General features: G+C 32.3%; 2 protein-coding genes across 2 annotated transcripts; both read left to right on the forward strand.

Moving 5' to 3' along the window:
* The first annotated feature begins 539 nt into the window (after positions 1-539).
* On the forward strand, positions 540-1,697 carry LOC133805455 (serine/threonine-protein kinase BSK5-like). The gene is made up of 4 exons (XM_062243640.1): positions 540-615; positions 734-862; positions 1,338-1,471; positions 1,566-1,697. Exons 1-4 carry the CDS (start codon positions 540-542, stop codon positions 1,695-1,697), a joined length of 471 nt encoding a protein of 156 aa, XP_062099624.1.
* Positions 1,698-2,785: 1,088 nt separating this feature from the next.
* Positions 2,786-6,283, forward strand: LOC133804135 (long chain acyl-CoA synthetase 9, chloroplastic-like). The gene is made up of 4 exons (XM_062242294.1): positions 2,786-2,973; positions 5,304-5,314; positions 5,923-6,054; positions 6,128-6,283. Exons 1-4 carry the CDS (start codon positions 2,850-2,852, stop codon positions 6,173-6,175), a joined length of 315 nt encoding a protein of 104 aa, XP_062098278.1. The 5' UTR covers positions 2,786-2,849; the 3' UTR covers positions 6,176-6,283.
* The last annotated feature ends 13,764 nt before the right edge of the window (positions 6,284-20,047 follow it).

A 20,047-nucleotide genomic window follows, 5' to 3' on the forward strand; every position in this document is an offset into this window, starting at 1 on the left:
ACCGATATTCACTACAACAATTTAGAAGTGCTATTAATGGTGGGTGATTAAAAACACACGGAACATTATATTTTGGCGCCATATGAATAAACCTCAGGCACCAAAATGAAATTTTTTTTTTTAGTCTCATCTGCGAAATTCCCTAAATCTAAGTTACCCGAAAAATTTCTCTCAGCCTCAATCTCTCACTCTTGTCTCGTCTCTCCACCCTCTCCGCCTCACGAAGTCTCACTCTCGTCTCGTCTCTCCGCCTCACGAAGTCTCCATCTCTCACTCTCGTCTCGTCTCGTCTCTCCGCCTCACGAAGTCTTCTCAACTCATCTCTGCCTCACGAAGACACGCTCCAGAGTGGAGCTCTTTCTCTGCCTCACGAAGTCACGCTCCAGAGTGGAGCTTCTCTGCCTCACGAGTTCTTTCTCTGCCTCAAGAAGTCACGCCTCACGAAGTCACGCCTTCCAGAGATCTATCTCTGCCTCACGCCCACTATCTCAGGTTCGTTTCTCTCCTCGCCTTACATCTTTTTTAAGGAACGATACCATATGATTCATCCCTCTGCCCTCCAATTTGCAGCCCTTGGGTTCCTGCTCTCCGTGGGTGAGGAGTCTGTGTTCACAGGTGCTGTCTTACATTGGGGTCATCTGTCGTGCCATTTTTCTGGGCCATTGGGTTCATGTGAGGTGGCGTGGTAAAGGGTTTCTTTTTCTCAATCATCTCATATGTTTTATTTAAGAAGCTAGGTCAATTGGGAGTCTCAGAAGTGAGCGATTAGCCAATCTGATTGGGTGTTGCTGCGAAGGAGATGAGAGGTTGTTGGTGGCCGATTTTATGCCCCATGAAACTCTTGCTAAGCATCTTTTTCACTGTAAGTTACTTTATTTCTTTATATATATATTTATATGTATATGTTTGTACATACTTCCATTTCGTTTCCTTTTTATGGGTGATAATTTATTAAATAAAGCTAAAATAACTGAAAGTGAAGCTGGGAAGATGTATTTGGTTATTGTTTGGCTGAAAAATGCATTGTAGGTTTTTGACTTGTTCAAAATGACTAAGACTGAATAAAATTGATGTTTCATTCAAGATCTTTGTTATTAAAAGGTTTTTCATGGGACTTAAAAGTGAAATATTGGTATTTAATTGCCTTGATTGCCCAAGTACTTGCTTGTTTATCATTTTGGAAGTGCTATTGATGGAAAGTAGTGCTTATGAATTGATATTTCTTCTCTCAAATAAACCTCTAATGTTCATTCACGACTCAATTGAATTGAATTTAGCTAAGAATGATTTTGTGATTTTTTTTGGATAGTTTGTTTCTTATGATTGCACTGTTATAGGGGATGCTCAACCAGTGAAATGGGCCATGAGATTGAGGGTGGCTTTGCATTTGACACAAGCTCTGGAGTACTGTAGCAGCAAAGGGCGTGCATTGTATCATGATCTCAATGCCTACAGGGTTTTATTTGATCAGGTAACAATGGTTTCTTTGATATATAGTTTTTATTTTTCTTTAACACTTTTAATTAAAATAATTTACTATTGAGTTGGCTGTGATCAATTATCAGGATGGCAATCCCAGACTATCTTGCTTTGGCCTCATGAAGAATAGCAGGGACGGCAAGAGTTACGGTACAAACTTAGCATTCACTCCTCCGAAGTACCTGAGAACTGGTATTTTTGTTTGCTTGAATAAGTGAAATAATGTGTTCTTTTAATGTGGATTATCATTGAACGGGCATCACTATGTTAGATATTTGCAATTGAAGAGCCATTTCTTCATGACTTTAGTAATGGAAATTCCAAGAAAAACTATGTTAGATATCTTGCTTTGGCCTCATGAAGAATAGCAGGGACGGCAAGAGTTACGGTACAAACTTAGCATTCACTCCTCCGAAGTACCTGAGAACTGGTATTTTTGTTTGCTTGAATAAGTGAAATAATGTGTTCTTTTAATGTGGATTATCATTGAACGGGCATCACTATGTTAGATATTTGCAATTGAAGAGCCATTTCTTCATGACTTTAGTAATGGAAATTCCAAGAAAAATTATGTTGATGGAAAAAGCATTGCTGTACTATTTTCCTCACGAAGTCTCTCTCTCGTCTCGTCTCTCCGCCTCATGAAGTCTCTCTCTCGTCTCGTCTCTCCGCCTCACAAAGTCTTCTCAACTCATCTCTGCCTCACGAAGACACGCTCCAGAGTGGAGCTCTTTCTCCGCCTCACGAAGTCACGCTCCAGAGTGGAGCTTCTCTAGCTCACGAGTTCTTTCTCTGCCTCAAGAAGTCACGCCTCACGAAGTCACGCCTTCCAGAGATCTATCTCTGTCTCACGCCCACTATCTCAGGTTCGTTTCTCTCATCCCTGATAATACAAATTGTTGGCTGAATGTTGTAGTTGATTTGCTTACTTTTTCTTACAAAGAGATAAGAGCTGAGTCTCATTTAATATTGACTTAATATAGGTGTCAAGTTGTAATATTTCGTTGCAATGTATTGCCAGTTGATTTTGTTTTTGCTGGGGGTACACACACCTTAAGCAATATCTAGCTACATTCTACAAATTGACATTTTCGTTGCTATGTAAAAAGACTTTGCGGTGAAATTCGATCTATTTCCTTATAAAGCTGCAAAGAAATTTTAGTTTCGGATAACATTACTGATCAACTATAATGGGACTGGGTAATCATTTGTTTGTCAATAGGTACTTTATGTTAATACTTTGCGATGAAACTCTATCTAGATTTCTCATTTGAAGCTTAAGAGAGGCTTTAGTTTTTGACAAAACGATTCAGAATGTTATTTATTTTGAAGAAGATGGAACTTCAAAAGAAACTGGATATTCTGAAAGCATGAGCGGCTGGACAGTTGTGTCCTTTTCTGAAGTTGAGAGACTTGGTAAAGCATGTCCCGTTCCACCAAGCCTACCCTCTAAGAATGAAGTTGCTGTTGTTATGTACACAAGTGGCAGTACATGTAATGCCCCAGATTCCCTAATATGGTTTAATGGCTGGATTAGTAGGCCGGGAGGGCCATAACTGTTAATTATGCCATTAAATGTACTTATGTATGTTCATGAGAATTATATTATAATATGATGTTAAATGCATGCATATGGGTCCACATTTTAATTACAGGGGTGTGATGGTCATTTGGCTCATTGAGAGTATAATTGTATAATTGTATGCATGTCGATGATATGTGTTGAGACCACATTATAATGTGGGTTTGTTCGAGCTATTCGGCATGAGACGATCTTAGAATATGATTTATCGGTTTAGTCACAACAGGTTTAAGTGTCGGGGCTTGGATTGAGTCTCGGGGTGATTTTAATGATTAGAGCGTTACCGGGTATTTAAGGGTAACGGGATGTGACTTATTGGTATTTGAGATTATTGAGAATAGCGGGAATTGGAGAGCGTTAGTTATGATTAACGAGATAGGAGGGAAGTACCAAATATGCCCTTGGGAGACTTTAGAAACTATTAATTGACCTAGGGGTAAAATGGACATTTCACCCCTAGGATAGATATATCCTTTGATAGCTGAAGAAGATAGTGGAAAAACAGAGCATGCCTAAGAGTTCTCCCGTACCTTCTTCTCTTCACCTTTCTTTGTGGTTTTTGAACCAATTTTGAGGATTCAAGCTTAGGAAGCAAGCCTTGGGAGTTTGGGAGTGTGTTCCATCATTGAAGAGCGTCATAAGCTGAACTTTGGGTAAGTTTCTAACCATGGATTTCTCTGGTTTGTCTTGTTATGGTTCTGTTTTGCAGCTGAGATTTCTAGGGGGAATTCTTGGTTTTGTTGGGAGTTTTGGCTAGGGTTCCCATGCTTGTGATGTTTGGGGTGTGTTAGGATGGTTTTTGGGTTCATTTGGCATCAAGAATAGGATTTGGAAGCTTGGAAATCGAGTAAGAATCGAAGGAGTTGAAGAAGGTCAGTTCAGGGGAGTTTGGGTCTGGAGGTAGCGCTGTAGCGCCCACCTTAGGGCGCTACAGCGCTCCTCAGGAGGCTTTTTGGCATATGGATGGTTCTGAGTATAGTGGGGGCGCTAGGGGTTGAGCGCTGTAGCGCTACCCTGTTCCTTCTAAGTCCTGTTTTGAGTGTTTTTAAGGGTTTTTGACTTGGGGTTTCAATCCTTAAGGTCCGGGATCGAATCTACTCACCGTGTAGGCATGTTTCGAGGTCCCGAGAGTGGTGCTTAGGTTAAGATCCTATTTATGTGGATTCTCATTAATGGAGGTTATATTTGGTTGTGACTAGGTAACCGCTAAGGAGCTAAAAGATTGATCGTTCTCAGGGGTCGTTCTTATAATAACTTTCACTCGAATCAGAGGTAAGAAAACAGTGTATGGATACAGATGCACCCTGTATATGTATATGACATGCATGGTTTGTTATTGAAGCATGTTGGTTGGTATATGTGGACATGGATTGCATATTAAATGCTAGTGCACGCTGATTACTTGTTTATGGTACTGACTAGTCAGGGACCGACCCTAAAGTCGTTGAACATGCATTGAATGGCTCTATGGCATTAATGCTAGACCGACCCTAAGGTCGAAGAACTTATAAGCGCTTGCCTGGTCTAAGACCAGATGTTCATAGCCAGGGCACATTGCTAAGGGGACGCTGTCCATAGTTACGACTTTAGAGTCGGGAGGAAGGTTATGTTGGTGTCCAATCACCATGCACCTATCCTGATTAAACTTGTGAGAGAACCACTTATCAGTTAAGCCTTGGTGACCCTATCGTCACATGGCTAGAGGGAGCTGTACCCATCGTTTGTGACTTTGGCTTCTGTCACCTATCTGTTATGGACTGATAGTCCTGGATGATTATTATGATCGTTGTTGATATTATGTCATGCTTTATTGTGTTTTCTTGCTGGGCCTTGGCTCATGGGTGCTATGTGGTGCAGGTAAAGGAAAAGAGAAGCTCACCCAACCCTGAGTGGAGAGCTTGGGCGATGTTGTGTACATATTGGGCCGCTTGACCACCACGGTCAGGGAGTTCTCAGAGGGACTAGGGGTTTACCCTATTTTTGCCGCTTAGGTCGGTGGGGATTGTAAATTGGAAACAATAGCGACCATTTTGTATCATGAACAGCTTGTAAACATTTTTTTAAAGGCTCATGAGCAGTTTATTTACTAATGAAATGTATCCTTTCCTTTTACTGGTTTTCACCTTAACCTAATAATAACACTTAGATCACGTTTTTAACCAAAGGACTCGGGTAGCGGGTCAAATTTCCGGTTCACTGTTCACCGTAACTGTTCTGGGGTAGCCAGGGCGTTACAGTACAGGTCTGCCAAAGGTTGGTTTCCTGCTATTTGTTTCTTTTGTTATGTTTCCTGTTCTTTTGCTTGAGCAATAGTTAGTACTGATCCAAATGTATATTGAATGTTAGATTGTACAAATACATTGTATCTTAGTGCAACATGCATATTAATATTAATTTGTCTATGTGTGTGAATAAATATCTATTTAAATATATAGGGAGCTAGTTCGGTAGGGGTGTTTTCCCTATTGGCTGGGGTCAATTTTTTGTATGAAAAATGGTATTTGTTATTTATTTGACATTGATGCTTTATCGATAAAGTGATTTATTATGACTGTTAGATTTAAATAAAATGGTCAAAATTGGTTTTCCTATTAATAGTGATAAAATAAAATTTCAATATGTAATGATTCCATATGTTTGTCTTTATTCATTGAAGAAGGCTTCTTTTGAGAAACTTGGTTGGAAATGAATAATTACTGTACATTTTAGTTCAAGTAAAAATGTAATTTGGAGTTCTTCTTTACAAGTATATATTCTGAATTGAATACTTGTTCAATCATCTTCTGAAAGTATTGAAACTTGAGCAATTAATCTGTAATGTCCAAGATTGCATGATGACATTTTTTGGTGTGACTGTCTAGGGTGTTATGATAACACATGGAAACATTGTAGCCACTGCTGCAGCAGTTATAACAGTCATTCCAGAACTAAATAGCAAAGATGTCTACTTGGCGTACTTGCCCCTGGCTCACGTTTTTGAATTGGCAGCTGAGGTACCCACATATGTTCTTTTACTTGTGCATGTTAGACACTAAAATTTGTTGTAACACACTCGTGACTTTCCAGTCTGTCATGGTGGCTACAGGATGTAGAATTGTTATGGTTCCCCATTGACTTTAACAGACATATCAAACAAAATTAAGAAGGGAACCAAGGGAGATGCTTCTGAATTAAAGCCAACTCTCATGGCAGCAGTTCCTGCTATACTGGATCGTGTTCGAGCTGGAGTACTGAAAAAGGTGCTTATTGGTTGTATAATTCTTTCCCTCCTAGCTTTGTGGTGACTTCGGGTGCATGTACTCATTGGAATATGTTTTTATTTATTAATTAATTATGTCCATAAATATCAGGTTAAGGATACTGGGGGTCTAGCGAAGACTCTTTTTACATTTGCATATACACGTCGACTGGCAGCTATAGAAGGAAGCTGGTTTGGGGCTTGGGGACTGGAAAAAATGCTGTGGGATTTAATCATCTTTAAGAAAATACGCTCTGTACTTGGAGGAGATATTAGATTTATGCTCTGTGGTGGAGCTCCTTTATCTGCGGATTCACAATGCTTCATCAATATCTGCATGGGGTAATTATTTCATATTCTTGAGATTTACAATAATTGAATTTGAGGTTTAACCTTGTTATTTAATACGATTAAAAGGTTAAATTATTGGATTGCAAACTCTACTAGATTAGTGTGTCCACATGTGAAGTTATATGTCATACTTATATGCACGCAATCACTCGTCCAAATTCATTTAGATGCTAATACTTCCATATTTAGTTCCATGCTAGACTAACTATGCACTGTGAAATTCTTGCAATGGGTCATGTTATTTTTCATTTCATGTGTATCTATTGCTTATTATTGCATACTTTTCTTTTTGGTTGATTATGCTTAAATAGGGCTCCTATTGGCCAAGGATATGGCTTGACAGAAACTTTTGCTGGAGCTGCTTTTTCTGAGGCAAATGACACAGCAGTGGGCCGTGTAGGGCCACCCCTTCCTTGTTGCTACATTAAGGTATATTAAGAGTTGATCATTTATGCTTTAATTTCATCTAATATAAATATTCAACTGATTGCTTTTTGACATAGTGGTTATATAATATTTTGTATTGATTGCTTTTAGCCAGGTCTTAATGAGAAATTAAAATGCATGAAGCAACATGCTTTTAGATCAGTTCACTTAATATTATTGACTTCAATTTAAAAGGAATGATTTCTTTTTTCTTATTATTTTTAAAATAGATTTTGGCAGATGAAAAGAGTGGAAATGGATTATGCAAACAATGATATTCTTGGAAAAGAAGTTGAGAAGAGTCTTAGCATCATTCTAGCAAGTGAGTTTTATTTAAAGATGCGTGTTAGATTTAAAATTGTTCAAAAATCGTATTATTTGCATAGATTGATATGGTAAATAACTTAAATGTATTGAAAACTATATTTTATGTTATAAGAGAATTTGAAAACTAATATGGGTGGGGCTTTAGTATGATTTATGCTTACTTAGTTGTGGCAGAGGAATTGGTTCGTAGTAATCAGTTGGAGGATGCCAATAGGGTTCTCTTGTGGGGTGGTGGTTTATTCTTGTCCCATGTGCCTTTTTTTTAATTTTTTGTATGGAATATACGTTTACAAGTAATGTTAGCATTTTCTTTTTTATAAGTTGATGCAATGTCTTGAGATTATTCCTTTTAAGGTTGAGGACTTCAGCTGTAGTTGTCTGAGTTATGATTGATGTTTACAATAGTGATTGTATATAATTGCTGCATATATAACATGTTCAGTTACGTTTTAATTATAGTCATAAGGTTTCTTGTTCTACTGATTTTCTTTATTGATTAAGATAATATATAATGTATTTTCTTAGCTATGCATATACATGAATTGTTCTAATAGGTGATAATAAATAAAGCAATCTACATTTGTTTTGATATGAGTTTTTGCTGCTAAACCATCTAAGGGCTTCTCTTTTCTTCACTACATCCCACTCTTGTTGAATTTGATTGTTGGTCTGTTTAATCAAAGAGGTGTTCTCTGCATTTTCTTTTCTGCTTGGCTATTATTAGTATTCATTGAAAGGCTTATATGGGAATAAAATTGGTCTCAAGAGTCAAGACAGTCCATGGTGGTAAAGCAACTGTATATGAACCTATCATTTTTAATATCTATTTCCACTTAACCATTGATAATGAACCAATATCACTCTTCTTCATTGGCTGTAATAGCTTTTGGGGAATGTGGGTCCTTGTGTGTTTTCTTGACCCTGTTTTTATTTTTGTTACCTTTTGGGGAACTGAGGCATTTATAAAGGGATCTCATATTTTCATCTCAGCTAGGTTTGGTTCATTTGGCTATTTTTTCACTTTCAAGGTATTCATTATTGTAGAGAAAATGCTCAAGATAGAACAAACTTTCATGGATTTATCATTTCCCTTATTTGTATTGATAATAAATATGATTTTTTTCATCCTTTTAAATTGGAGTACAAATTGTTTTTGGTTTTTTGTTCTTTCTATGTGTGTTGTGTCTGCTTTTCTTTTTATTGTTGGTTTTATTTCAAACTGTTGCATTATTGTTGGCCTTTGCTATTAGTTTTTCTGCTGCTTTTGCTGCCTCTTGTCGTTGTATTTAAGATTTTTGTTGTTCTTTTTATTTTGTGAGCTCTAGTTTCCAAGGACTCTATAGTGGGTTTGGATAGTTTCTTGGTTGTAAAAGTTGTAATTTTTTTTTAATGATGACTCCTAATTAAAGGTCGAATGATGTTGATAGTTTATTAATTGGTATGTAATTTTGCTTTCATTTTAGTGGCTTCATTGGATTTCAAATTGGAGGGAACTTTATTTGCAGCAGTTTGCAAGAGGTATGTTTTCTTTTATTTTTGTTAAAATACTTTGCAAATGTTATAGGAGTTTGAATATCTTAGATATTCATCCATAGTGAAGTAGGTTCAGAGATTATTATTATTGTGTGCTGCGGTGATAACGGAAGGTTGAGAACTTGTGTGTATTAGTGAAGTAGGTTCTGAGAAATTTGTGTGCTGCGGCGAGATAAGGAAGAAAACTTGTGTGTTGTTTGAATATTTTGAATTGATAATGATTGATGGTTGATTAATAAATATGGCTGGAATATTTTCTGATTTTCTGTTAGTTATTTGATGTATATCTAATAAACTTCAAAAACCATAGAAATTTGAAAGTAGAATCGAAACACATGTGGGGAAATGTATTAGAATAATTATAGAAATAGCTTCTTGCAATTCAAAAGCTTGGGTAATAAAATGTAAAACATTTTTTTGTGCAAGGCCAGTACATAAAATTTTTTAGTTTGAATATATACATCAAAAACCAAATACAAAAGAAAGAGTAACATCCCATTAACAAAAGTACTATTTATGAGAAAATTCTCTGGATATTTTCCTGTTTAAAATTTATATATTAAGTGCAAGTCTTGTAGAATACCAAAAAAAGTAGTTCTAACATATGAAAAACAAATGCATACATTGAAAATAAAGAAAAGAACTAAAGAAGTTAACATGTTCCTTTTTATTTTTTTTTATGGAAAGTAAAGAAAAGAACTAAAGAAATTAAAATGTTCCTTTTACTTTGTATTTTATCCCATTGATTCATACAAAGTTTAGTTTCTATTTAAAAATGAATAAATAACCTTAAAACTAACAAACTGCACAACAAATCTTAGTTTCTGATCTTTCCTGCTTTAACATATCCTCAATATCAGAAAATTCTTTTATAGAACCTTGAAGATCCAAAGACAAGCCTTCAAATTGGGATTTAACTTCCTTTAATGAGTTTGAAACCTCTGTAAACAGTAGTATCCCTTTTGTATACACCTATAAAAGATTAGAGGATCAATATTATTACCCTATATTAATTATCCATTTTCTTAAACCTCTGTAAACATGAAAGATTTAATGTAATATGCTTCATAAGATGTAATGTAATAACCAATATTCACGAGTTCATGAGTAGGTGACAAGCCAAAAACATCAAACAGTGCAAATAAATCTTCTAAAGTACCTGTATACGTAGTTTATCAACTTCAATCATTAACAGAGATCCTAAATTCCCAGTGAGAATTTCCAAAGCATCCACATACTTTGCTTGTTGCTCCAATATAGAAATGTATACCATCAGAGCTGCACTAATTCAAGGTTTTAGCATATAATCAATTGACAATAGAACAAAAAAAAAATATTTGGTGATATACTAATAAAGAGAATATTAAAGCATGTATGTATGAGAGAAGATGATATATAAAATTGTTTTAGTACAATATCGTTGTATGAATATACACAGATCAAGCTAGCTAGCTAGCTCTAATCTTCTCGTTCACACATAAAATTGGGAATTTGTTTTTTGTCTGTTCTAGCAGCTAGTGCCTTTTGTGTTTAATTAAAGAACAATTGTTAATTTATTAAAAAAAAAGAGAACAAGAATTCATGCCTATAATGTCTGAAGTGATTAGGGCACCCCCTAGAGGTTTTTATGACATGGAAAATTATGATGAGCAAGAATTCATGCCTATAATGTCTAAAGTTACTGAATCTAGGTTATATAATGTAGTGGAAGATGAACAATATGTTAGAGATGATTGTGAGGGTATATTAGTTTGATTATTGTTGTGTTTTTTGTAAATTGTAGAAGATGTTGCACTTGACATTTAAAGTTGTAATCAATGGAAATTTCAGTTTATACTTCAGCTCATTAATTGGTTGTTTCTTATTTGTGTATTTTTAGCGAAAAACTCTTGAAAACATGTCTTTTATTTATTTACTTAGTTTTTGCTGGCAGTGGCTAGACTGTAATACAGATGATTTCCCATCATCTCTTTGTAATACAATCTGGTTTCTTATAATAAAAAATAAATCTTAATAAATACCTAACAGCATACACTCAACATCATAGCAGCCAAATAACAGAAAAAAGAATAGTACCATAAATCAACAAAAACGATTGAATTTAATTCAGCGATAAATTCTAGATCAGTTCTCAACACAAACACCTAAACTTGCAAGAATTAGCTGACCAATTAGCAGTAGACATCAAAACTGCCAAAGCCCTCAAGCTTAAACTGCTGGTACATATTCTTCACTATTTTTCGTAAAAGCAATGTATGATCTCCCTCATTCTACAACTATTTCGTTGATCAATAAATGTTGTGTTTGTGTCCTAGGTAGGCATGTTCATTCCTCAAATACATATTGCTGGATACATGCATATATGGACTTTGTGTTGAAAACATATACCCACAAATACAAATAATTTACATTTATAGCACATTCCTAAAGGTGTTTGATATAACATTTATTACTGTTTCTCTCTATCTTTCAGGAAGTTGAAAACAATATCTTCTATCCATAGCAATGGAGTTTTGTTTTTCTTATTTTTGGAAGGCTCCCAAACATAGTTTTTGCCTTTCTTATAAGCTGCAATTTATAGTATCCAGGCATGTTTCTATTTTTTTAAACCAAAATCATGTCTGTTCCAGACTTTCAGGGTGCAAAAAAATAATTATGTTACCAAGCAAGAAGGCCTAAAAAGTGTAGTCATTTGGAAACAGTTTAAGCTGGAATGTGTATGAAAACAAACATTCAAAAACAAAACAAAATTATACATGCATGATAGCAACCAAATAAAGAAATGATACGCTTCTATAAAATATTGAACAATTAACAGAAAAGTTTCCAAAATAAAAGTCTTAACCAAGCCTACCCAAAAGAGTGTTCTGAACCTTTGAATCATTATCAACCACCTCTTGTTCCTCTTCAATTTCTTCATCATAATTTTCATCGTCAAATACAGATGCAGTAGGCTTCAAAGTAGCCAATGAATTAGAAATGTATGCCTTTTTGGGCAAAAGATAGTCCTCCTCAGTGGCCGCTTGAACCTCTGGTCCTTCATATTGCTCATCAAAGTCTTCATAATCAATAGCATCTTCAGCCTTCTCATCATAATCTATGTGTGAGAGAAACACAATAAACATAATCAGAAAGTTTGACAAAATGAAATGAGCTAAACCATAGACTTTAGAAAACATATTATTTATACATTATTTTATTTTGTTTAATAAGAACTAGACCCTACTATTGTCAAAGACAAAATATAAAGGAGATGAAAAGTCCACTGAAATCCAAATAACAAAAAATGCTCAATCTCTTGAAAAACCAAAAATACAATTCCTGAATTCTTTTTAAACAAATCACTGAGATGCCTACTTTAGCCCAAATAATATCAATCTCTTTTTCAATATTAAAAAATTTATCTTGTCCCTTTCTAAGCACAATGACCAACAAATAGCCATCACAGCAGAATCTCACAACTACTTTCTATTTTCGTTACCCACTCCTAAAAATTGAAACTTAACAAATTTACAGAGTACTGTAAAGTAATCCAAAAAGCCTCGAACTATAAATAGTTTTACATTTATCCACAATCTTTCAGAAAAAGGCAATGAATAAATAAATGATTGACTGTCTCATTGCTGGTTTTGTGCAAAACACCAGCTCTGAGACAGAGCAGAATGATCCTTTCCAATAGACATAGTGAGTTCCATTCATGTACTCATTCATGTAGAAAGTAAACAGCTAAAATCTTAGAATTTAAATTTGTCCTTTAAAAGTACTTCCTCAATTTCACAATCGTCCCAAAATCCAAGTCTTTCTTCTATTTCTACCTTAACCCTCACCTGAATATGCAAATATTGTACAGTGAAGAATCATGTTGCTTCTAGGTTCTCCAAGCAAGAGTTTTCTATGACAGCTATTGTGATGTAATACTAGTGATCTACTTATGGGTTCAAATCAAACCATTACACTAAAGAAACTGAGAAATGCCAGGGTCCTCCAAAAGTATAAAGAAACTCTTCAAGAGGAGTATAGCAATTTGGCATTCTATACTTGTCAGATATACACTTATAGGAACCAAAAATTCTACAAAGAAGTAAATAGGATATGTAAAGCTACCTCACATATATATATTCTCTTAGTCACTAAGCAGACTAAGTGCTGGCATTAAGAATATTCTCTTAGTCAACATATGTCTTTTATTTATTTATTTTTTGCTGGCAGTGGCTACTAAAACGGTCGTATGTAATGTAAAAATTCTACATTTTTATGCAGTGGAAAAAGTAAATATAAAATAATATGAGGATAAAAGTGGCAAAAATGGACCAAGAAATGCTTATCCGCTCTTTTACTATTAGTATGACACTTTGAATTTTTATTTCTTTGATGCCAAGAATGACTGTTTATTTCTTTCTTTCTGACTTTTATTATAAGTTTTTTTTTGTGATAATTGATAATATGTTGTTATATATGATTTTTGTAACTCATCAAAATTCGTACTAATTATAGAAACAGTTGATCAGAAACTAGTCAAAGAGTTTGCCAAGTGCAAGATATGTCACCTCCATCTACAAAAGGAAAGAGGCCAAAACACATACCTACAGGAAAATTAGTTAAACTCCTCAATGAAAAGAGGAAGAGCTTTAGACTAAATTTGGAAATGGATAAGGTTGTTGAAGAGAGATATGGAGCAAGTGCACAAAGGATGATGAATTGAAGGATGGAGCAAGTTTTACGCATGGTTTACTTTTGTGTATCTTGTAATGTTTCTATTTTTCATTTTTGAAGTAAAAATTGTTCAAGATTATAAAACTTTATTATGTTATGCTTTCAAACTTAAGTTAGAACTAAGATCTCATGAAGTAGACACATTCATGGTTTGAATTAGTTATTGTTTAATGTAATACTTATGGTTTATCAATCTATTGAGAATTACATTTTATGATTAATTTTGAATTTTTTTTTATCAAAATACAATAACGAAAATCTTTTAATTAAAAAAAAAACCATATAAGTATACTTATCAAAATAAAATTTAAAATTTTATTACTATATGTTATGATTTAAAAACATATTATAAGCGTAAAAAATCGTTATGGTTTATATAATATAACAAACTAAAAATGTTATCAAAATAATCAAATGTATCAGTTGAAAAGTGTTATGAAAAAAGTACAAGATTAAACTTCAAATTTATAACCAAAAGCTCTATCTAAATGTTATTATTTGAATATTATAGCACCTAAATATGTGTTATTGAATAGTTTAAGATAACACCGAACATAACATTCAAAAACTGTTATAGAAAAGACTAGACTTTTAATAACAGGGGCTATGTTAGCATTTTCAGAAGTGTTATCAATAGTCACGGTTAGCAGTTTTTAAGTGTTATAAATACTGTTTTTTCTTGTAGTGATTGGAGGATTGGCACCCAGAACATAACACACCAAAGCTGAATTCCAATATTGAATTTCATCTTCTATATCTTCTGCTTCTATCTAAACACATTCAGACTCAATATGTAAGACTGGGTTAGATTTAGATGTACCTGATTGCCCTTTCTTGACCGTCCTCCTTTCAGAACTCCCAGCCAATCGTTAAGTGTCTTCTTTACCATAGATCGACGGTCCATATCATCTTGTTCCATGTCTATTCCATTCTTAGATTGCTTAGACTGAAGAGCCATATCAACTTGCTCCACATCTATTCCATTCTTAGATTGCAGAGAAGAATCCTGCACTCGACCCTCCTCGACATTATCCAGATGAATTCCATCAGTTTCCTCCTCTTCATCAAACACCATTGTCTCCACCCCTAGAATGCCAGCCATAGATTTGACTTTGATAACCGGATCCTTGGACGATGGCCCTCTTTTCTTCTTCCTTGGTGTTTTCTTCTTCATTTTCGGTCTCCCTGCCATGGCACCAGCTCAAGCTGAAGAGAGAGCGGGAAAAAAATTCAAAAACGTCTTTGAAAAGTTTGTTTCACCGGGAGTCGCCCTTTTCGTCACATGAATAAGTTATATAAACCTAATTTTTTTATATAACTGTACATTATAGTTATAACAAATCTCCTACTAGTTTTTAAAAAATCTAAAATATTTTATTACACCGAAATTAGGTTCAAACTCTACACACGTAAAAAAAATTAAACAAATATGTGTGTAACTTATTATTTGAATCCTATTTTCGACACAATAAATTATTTAGAATTTTCTAAAAACTATAATAAGAGGTTTGCTATAACTACAATGTTATATTATTATCATATAAAAAAAAAAAAGATTATAATTTATCCACATATCGAAATAAAACAGTCCTATATATCAGGATTCCACTACCATAGCTTGCCTATAGTGAATATTTCACATTTAATTAAATATCAAATTGCTTAACCCAGCCGCACAATTTCCTTCCCCATATAAGACAATTGAATTAACCAATGCTTACTTTTTGTTTTTTTTTTGAGAAGTTTACATAAATATTTATGGAAAAAATAAATATATTTTTTCTAAATTTATAGGACAAAAGTAATTATACAAAATATAGAAAGTTTTGAAGAATTTTTTTTTAAAGTATGATAATTCCATAAAATATAAAAAATAGATTACCATAAACTTAATTACACAAAATTCATTCTCTCTCTCTCACTCTCTCCTCTCTCCTCTCCCTAACGATATCTCTCTCTTTCTCCTTTATTCCTCTTTCCTCCCCCATTTGGTGTAATTATCATAATTTTCGAAGTTTTTAAAAAGAAATCTCATATCTAGTGTAATTTTTTTTTAACTAATAATTTTTTGGTTCCGTTCTCCTAAAGTAAATATATATTGCATAAAATTCCAAGTATATATGATTATTTATGAGAAAATGGTGAAAATAGCTTCTTTTTTAAGTAGTTTTGCACTTTGGCCTATTTTTGATAATTTTTTGCAAAATAATTTCTGTCTAAAATTTGACTAGTTGTCTAAATTTTTTTGTCTAAAATTTTCAACCAGCTGTCTAAATTTTTCGACTATCTGTCTCAATTATGAGAGACCATTTTGTAAAAAATTATTAAAACTAAACTAAAATGCAAAATAACTTCAAAATAAATAAGACATTTTGCTAAGAAACCATTATTTATCATAGGGTTAAAAAAAGGTTACGTAGGGCAAAACTTTTTCTTCGTGTCAAAATTCAAACTGGGCGGTGATGTTTGAATGTGATTGTCTCAGATATAAATATATATATATAACTGAATTTACTGGACCTTTAAATTTCTGACAAAGGAGGGTGAAACATTAATTGTGAATTGGAGTCCTTCTATATAGTGCATTAAAAACATGTTGACCAATATTCAAGCTTCCATATCATTTTCTCCATAATAAATATATAGGATCCAATAAAAGTGTTGGACAGTCTAAAGTGTTATTACCATTTCTCTTTTTCCATAACCAACTTCAGCATATCTGTCAAAATCAATCTTATGACGAGATCCAAATATAAAATAATAATGTCTATATTATCATATATTGAAAGTTTTGTTAGTATTCCCCAACAAATATATACATATATTTTCAAGTGTTATTATACTTTGTTTTGATCTTTTTATATTATTTAAAGAATATAAATCATGCATTGAAATAAAAAAGTATAAAAAAGAGAATGTATTTAGTATTTTCATTTATTTTTATTTTTAGATGTACTTACACGATTAATGTTAATAATAATGTAGCAAATCTTCAACTATATAATGCTTCTAAAAGTGAGAGCACATATGACTTTAAATGAGAAACTAATAAGATTGTTATATCAGTGTAATAGAGTGCATAATTTTAGTGTATAATATATGTCATAACCGTTAGTTTATAATGTTTTGGTGCATATTTTAAGTGCATTATTCTTCGGACATAAATGTTCCTTCTTATTTCGCTAGCTAATCTACTTAGTGATTAGGAAAATGATGTTGGTGTAGTATAGATGTTGTCATTGCTAACAGATTCAATGCTGACTTAACAATTCTCTATCTTGTCTCACTTCTTTCTAAAAGAATGTTATTAAAGAGCTCTAATAGTATCCAATGTACTTTTTTTTTAATGTCACTTTTTTAAATAATAGACACCTTAAAATACTAAATAACAATAATACACTTTAAATATAATGTCACTAGTTTGTATTAATAGATAACTAACTAATAAAATTAGGATGACATATATATTTTTTAGTAGGCACAAATTTAAGACACAATTTAAGTACACATAATTTTCATTCTAAGGAGTGCCTTACTAAAGATAAAGGATGGTTCATGGCAACATAATTAATTTTTGTGGTAGTTTAGATCTTGTCAATACAATTTCAATTTCAAATAGGGACTAAGAGCACTCACAATGGATGATCTATTTTTTTTTTTCAAATACATCATCAAAATCTTATTTTTTCTATTTTACATCAAACATTTACATTACACCATACATCGGAATCTCTATTTCTTTTTTATATTTTCCCTACATCATTTAAATATTTTTTATTCATTAAAATACTAAAAAAGAAAGAGAAAAAACAAAACAAAATAAATTACAATTAATATAAAAAGAGAAGGAAAGAAAATATAATAAAATAATTTTAACTCAACGAATAATTATCTCTATATGTGGAATAATACTATGCTTAAAGGCCCCACAAAAAAAATAATATTCTTTAAGGCCCCACAAAAAAAAATACTATTCATTAAGATAAAATAGCTCAAATTTAGCTCACTCATTGGAAACTCATTTTTATCATTCTTCTTTATATTTTAGAAGTTTAGCATAAGGGTGGACAATTCATCGTACAATGACATCCTATGATTAAATATTAATTAGTGATCTCCAATATTATTTATGAAAATAAAATGTATAAAATTTGATATAATTGCACTAATAATAATATGTGAATTCATATGGTGTTAGACCGTTAATAATACTCTTAAATAAATTTATATGTATATCTCTATTGAAAATTCATATTACTGCTAGTGTTTCTTTTAAAATTTTATTTATCTATATGCCCCTACCCTGATATTAAATTGTGGTTCAAGATAGAAGAAACATTTTCGTAGTTGTGGTTGTTTGGGGTTATTAAATGATAAATGCATGGTTATAAATGATAAATGATAAATGCATGGTTATAAATGATAAATGATAAATGCATGGTTATAAATGATAAATGATAAATGAATGTCTTCTTCTTATTATCTATTTTTCTGACAGTAGTTGAAAATGAAATGACCATTCAGATATAGTAATTAATTATCTGAACTAACGACTCTAGCTAGTAGTAGAGTCTCATTTGGGCACATATATTCATTTTTATTTTTGAGATATTTACATCAATGCGAATATATTTCTTTTGTAAAAACAAATATCTTCTTTGCAGATTTATTTATTTTATTTTATTACGATTAGTGCGACCTGCCATTAATTTTTTATTTTTGGAATTTTCGGACGTTTACGTAATAGTTTTTTATTTTTTTTCAAACACTAATTAGAGTCTATAAATACATCAGACTACTTTGATTAACAGACTTTATTTATTATTATTATTATTTTGAGTTAGAGAGCTTTACTGGAGGTCGTTGCACAACTTTTTAAAAGTACTTTTATTTATTATTTTGTTATATAAGTTATTTTAGTAGCTTTTGACGACGGACTAGCATAAATATATAAAAGAGTTTATGAAATAAATAATTTTTTTTTGAAAAACTGCTATCATTAACTTTTTTATGGAAAAATATTTTTCCCTAACTTCAAAAGCCCGAAGTAAAATCATTGCCAACTAGGCTATAGTCAATAATAGAACGAGTCATTGATCTCAATTTTAAGATAAATTCTAATGAGCATTACTGGTGTCCAACAATACAAGAAGACGACATACTGTAATTAGTGTAATCTAATATCGGCTCCCACACATTAGAATTTAATAAATATTATAAGGTTTCGTTAACCAATTATATGGTGTCATCTCATGTGGTGTTGGACACCTTAAGGTGCCAAATAGCAACACTTCAATTTTAATACGTAAAAGTTTTTTTCTTTCTAGGTTTATAATGCAATCAAATATTAAATCTTTGATGTGCTAAAAAAAATATTAGATCTTTGATATAGTTTTAATATAGTTCCATTATTTTTTTCTTCAAATTTTGAATTCTTGAATTTGTGTTTAATATTTTTAAATATTTTGATCATCAATTACATGATTTGCATAATTGATTAGAGAGAACTATATAAATATTCTTAATGAATTTTTATAAGAATGTGGGAAGATAACATATTATTATAATAATTTTTTATATAGCTCGAGAATGAAAAAGGATTAGTGTAGAAAACTAAGTTGTGGAACTAAATTCAAAATATTTTTAAGAGGATTTATCTCATCGAAGTCACAAACCATAGATATTATATATTTTAAATCAATTTTTATTGTCTTTAAGGTATTTTTATTTGCATTATATCTTTTATGTTCTTGAAAATTGTTTTTCATCGTTCAATTAGAATTGAAGCTAGTAAAGTTAGTAATTAGTAAACAATCTTGTGGAAGCAATATTTGTATTACTTGTTTAATTAGTATACACTTGTGTATCTTAATTTCACAATATAAAGTTATAGTAGTTAATCATTTGTTACAATATAGAAAGTCACTTTTAATCATTCTTACATGATTTTGTGTAAACTATCTTAAAAGTCTACTATATGTCACTACCCTTACAATCAGAAAAATTAATTCATAATAATGAAAGTTGTATTGTTTAAGAAACATATTAGTTATACTAATTAAAGCCGTGTGATTAATTATGATTTTTTGATGGAAATTTTTTTCAACCGCGTATTTAGTTGTAATTATTTTTTGGTTACGTTGTAATTATTTTTTGGTTACCTTGATGTTGTGCTTCTTTATTTTGTGATTAGTGAGAATGTTTACAATTTTGGGAGAGAATCGACCTCTATCTTGGACTTGGCCTTTATTATAATTTGAGGGGAAAATGTCGTTAGGATTAGGATTGAGGTTCCATCTTAAAACTAATTGATGTTAAGTGGAGTAACCCTTTCTTTATAAGGATATATTGTTGTTCCTATATGTTTTCTATGTGAGACTTTTTTCACATTTAATATG

The sequence above is a fragment of the Humulus lupulus genome, chromosome X, assembly GCF_963169125.1.
Source record: "Humulus lupulus chromosome X, drHumLupu1.1, whole genome shotgun sequence".
Classification (NCBI taxonomy): Eukaryota; Viridiplantae; Streptophyta; class Magnoliopsida; order Rosales; family Cannabaceae; genus Humulus; species Humulus lupulus.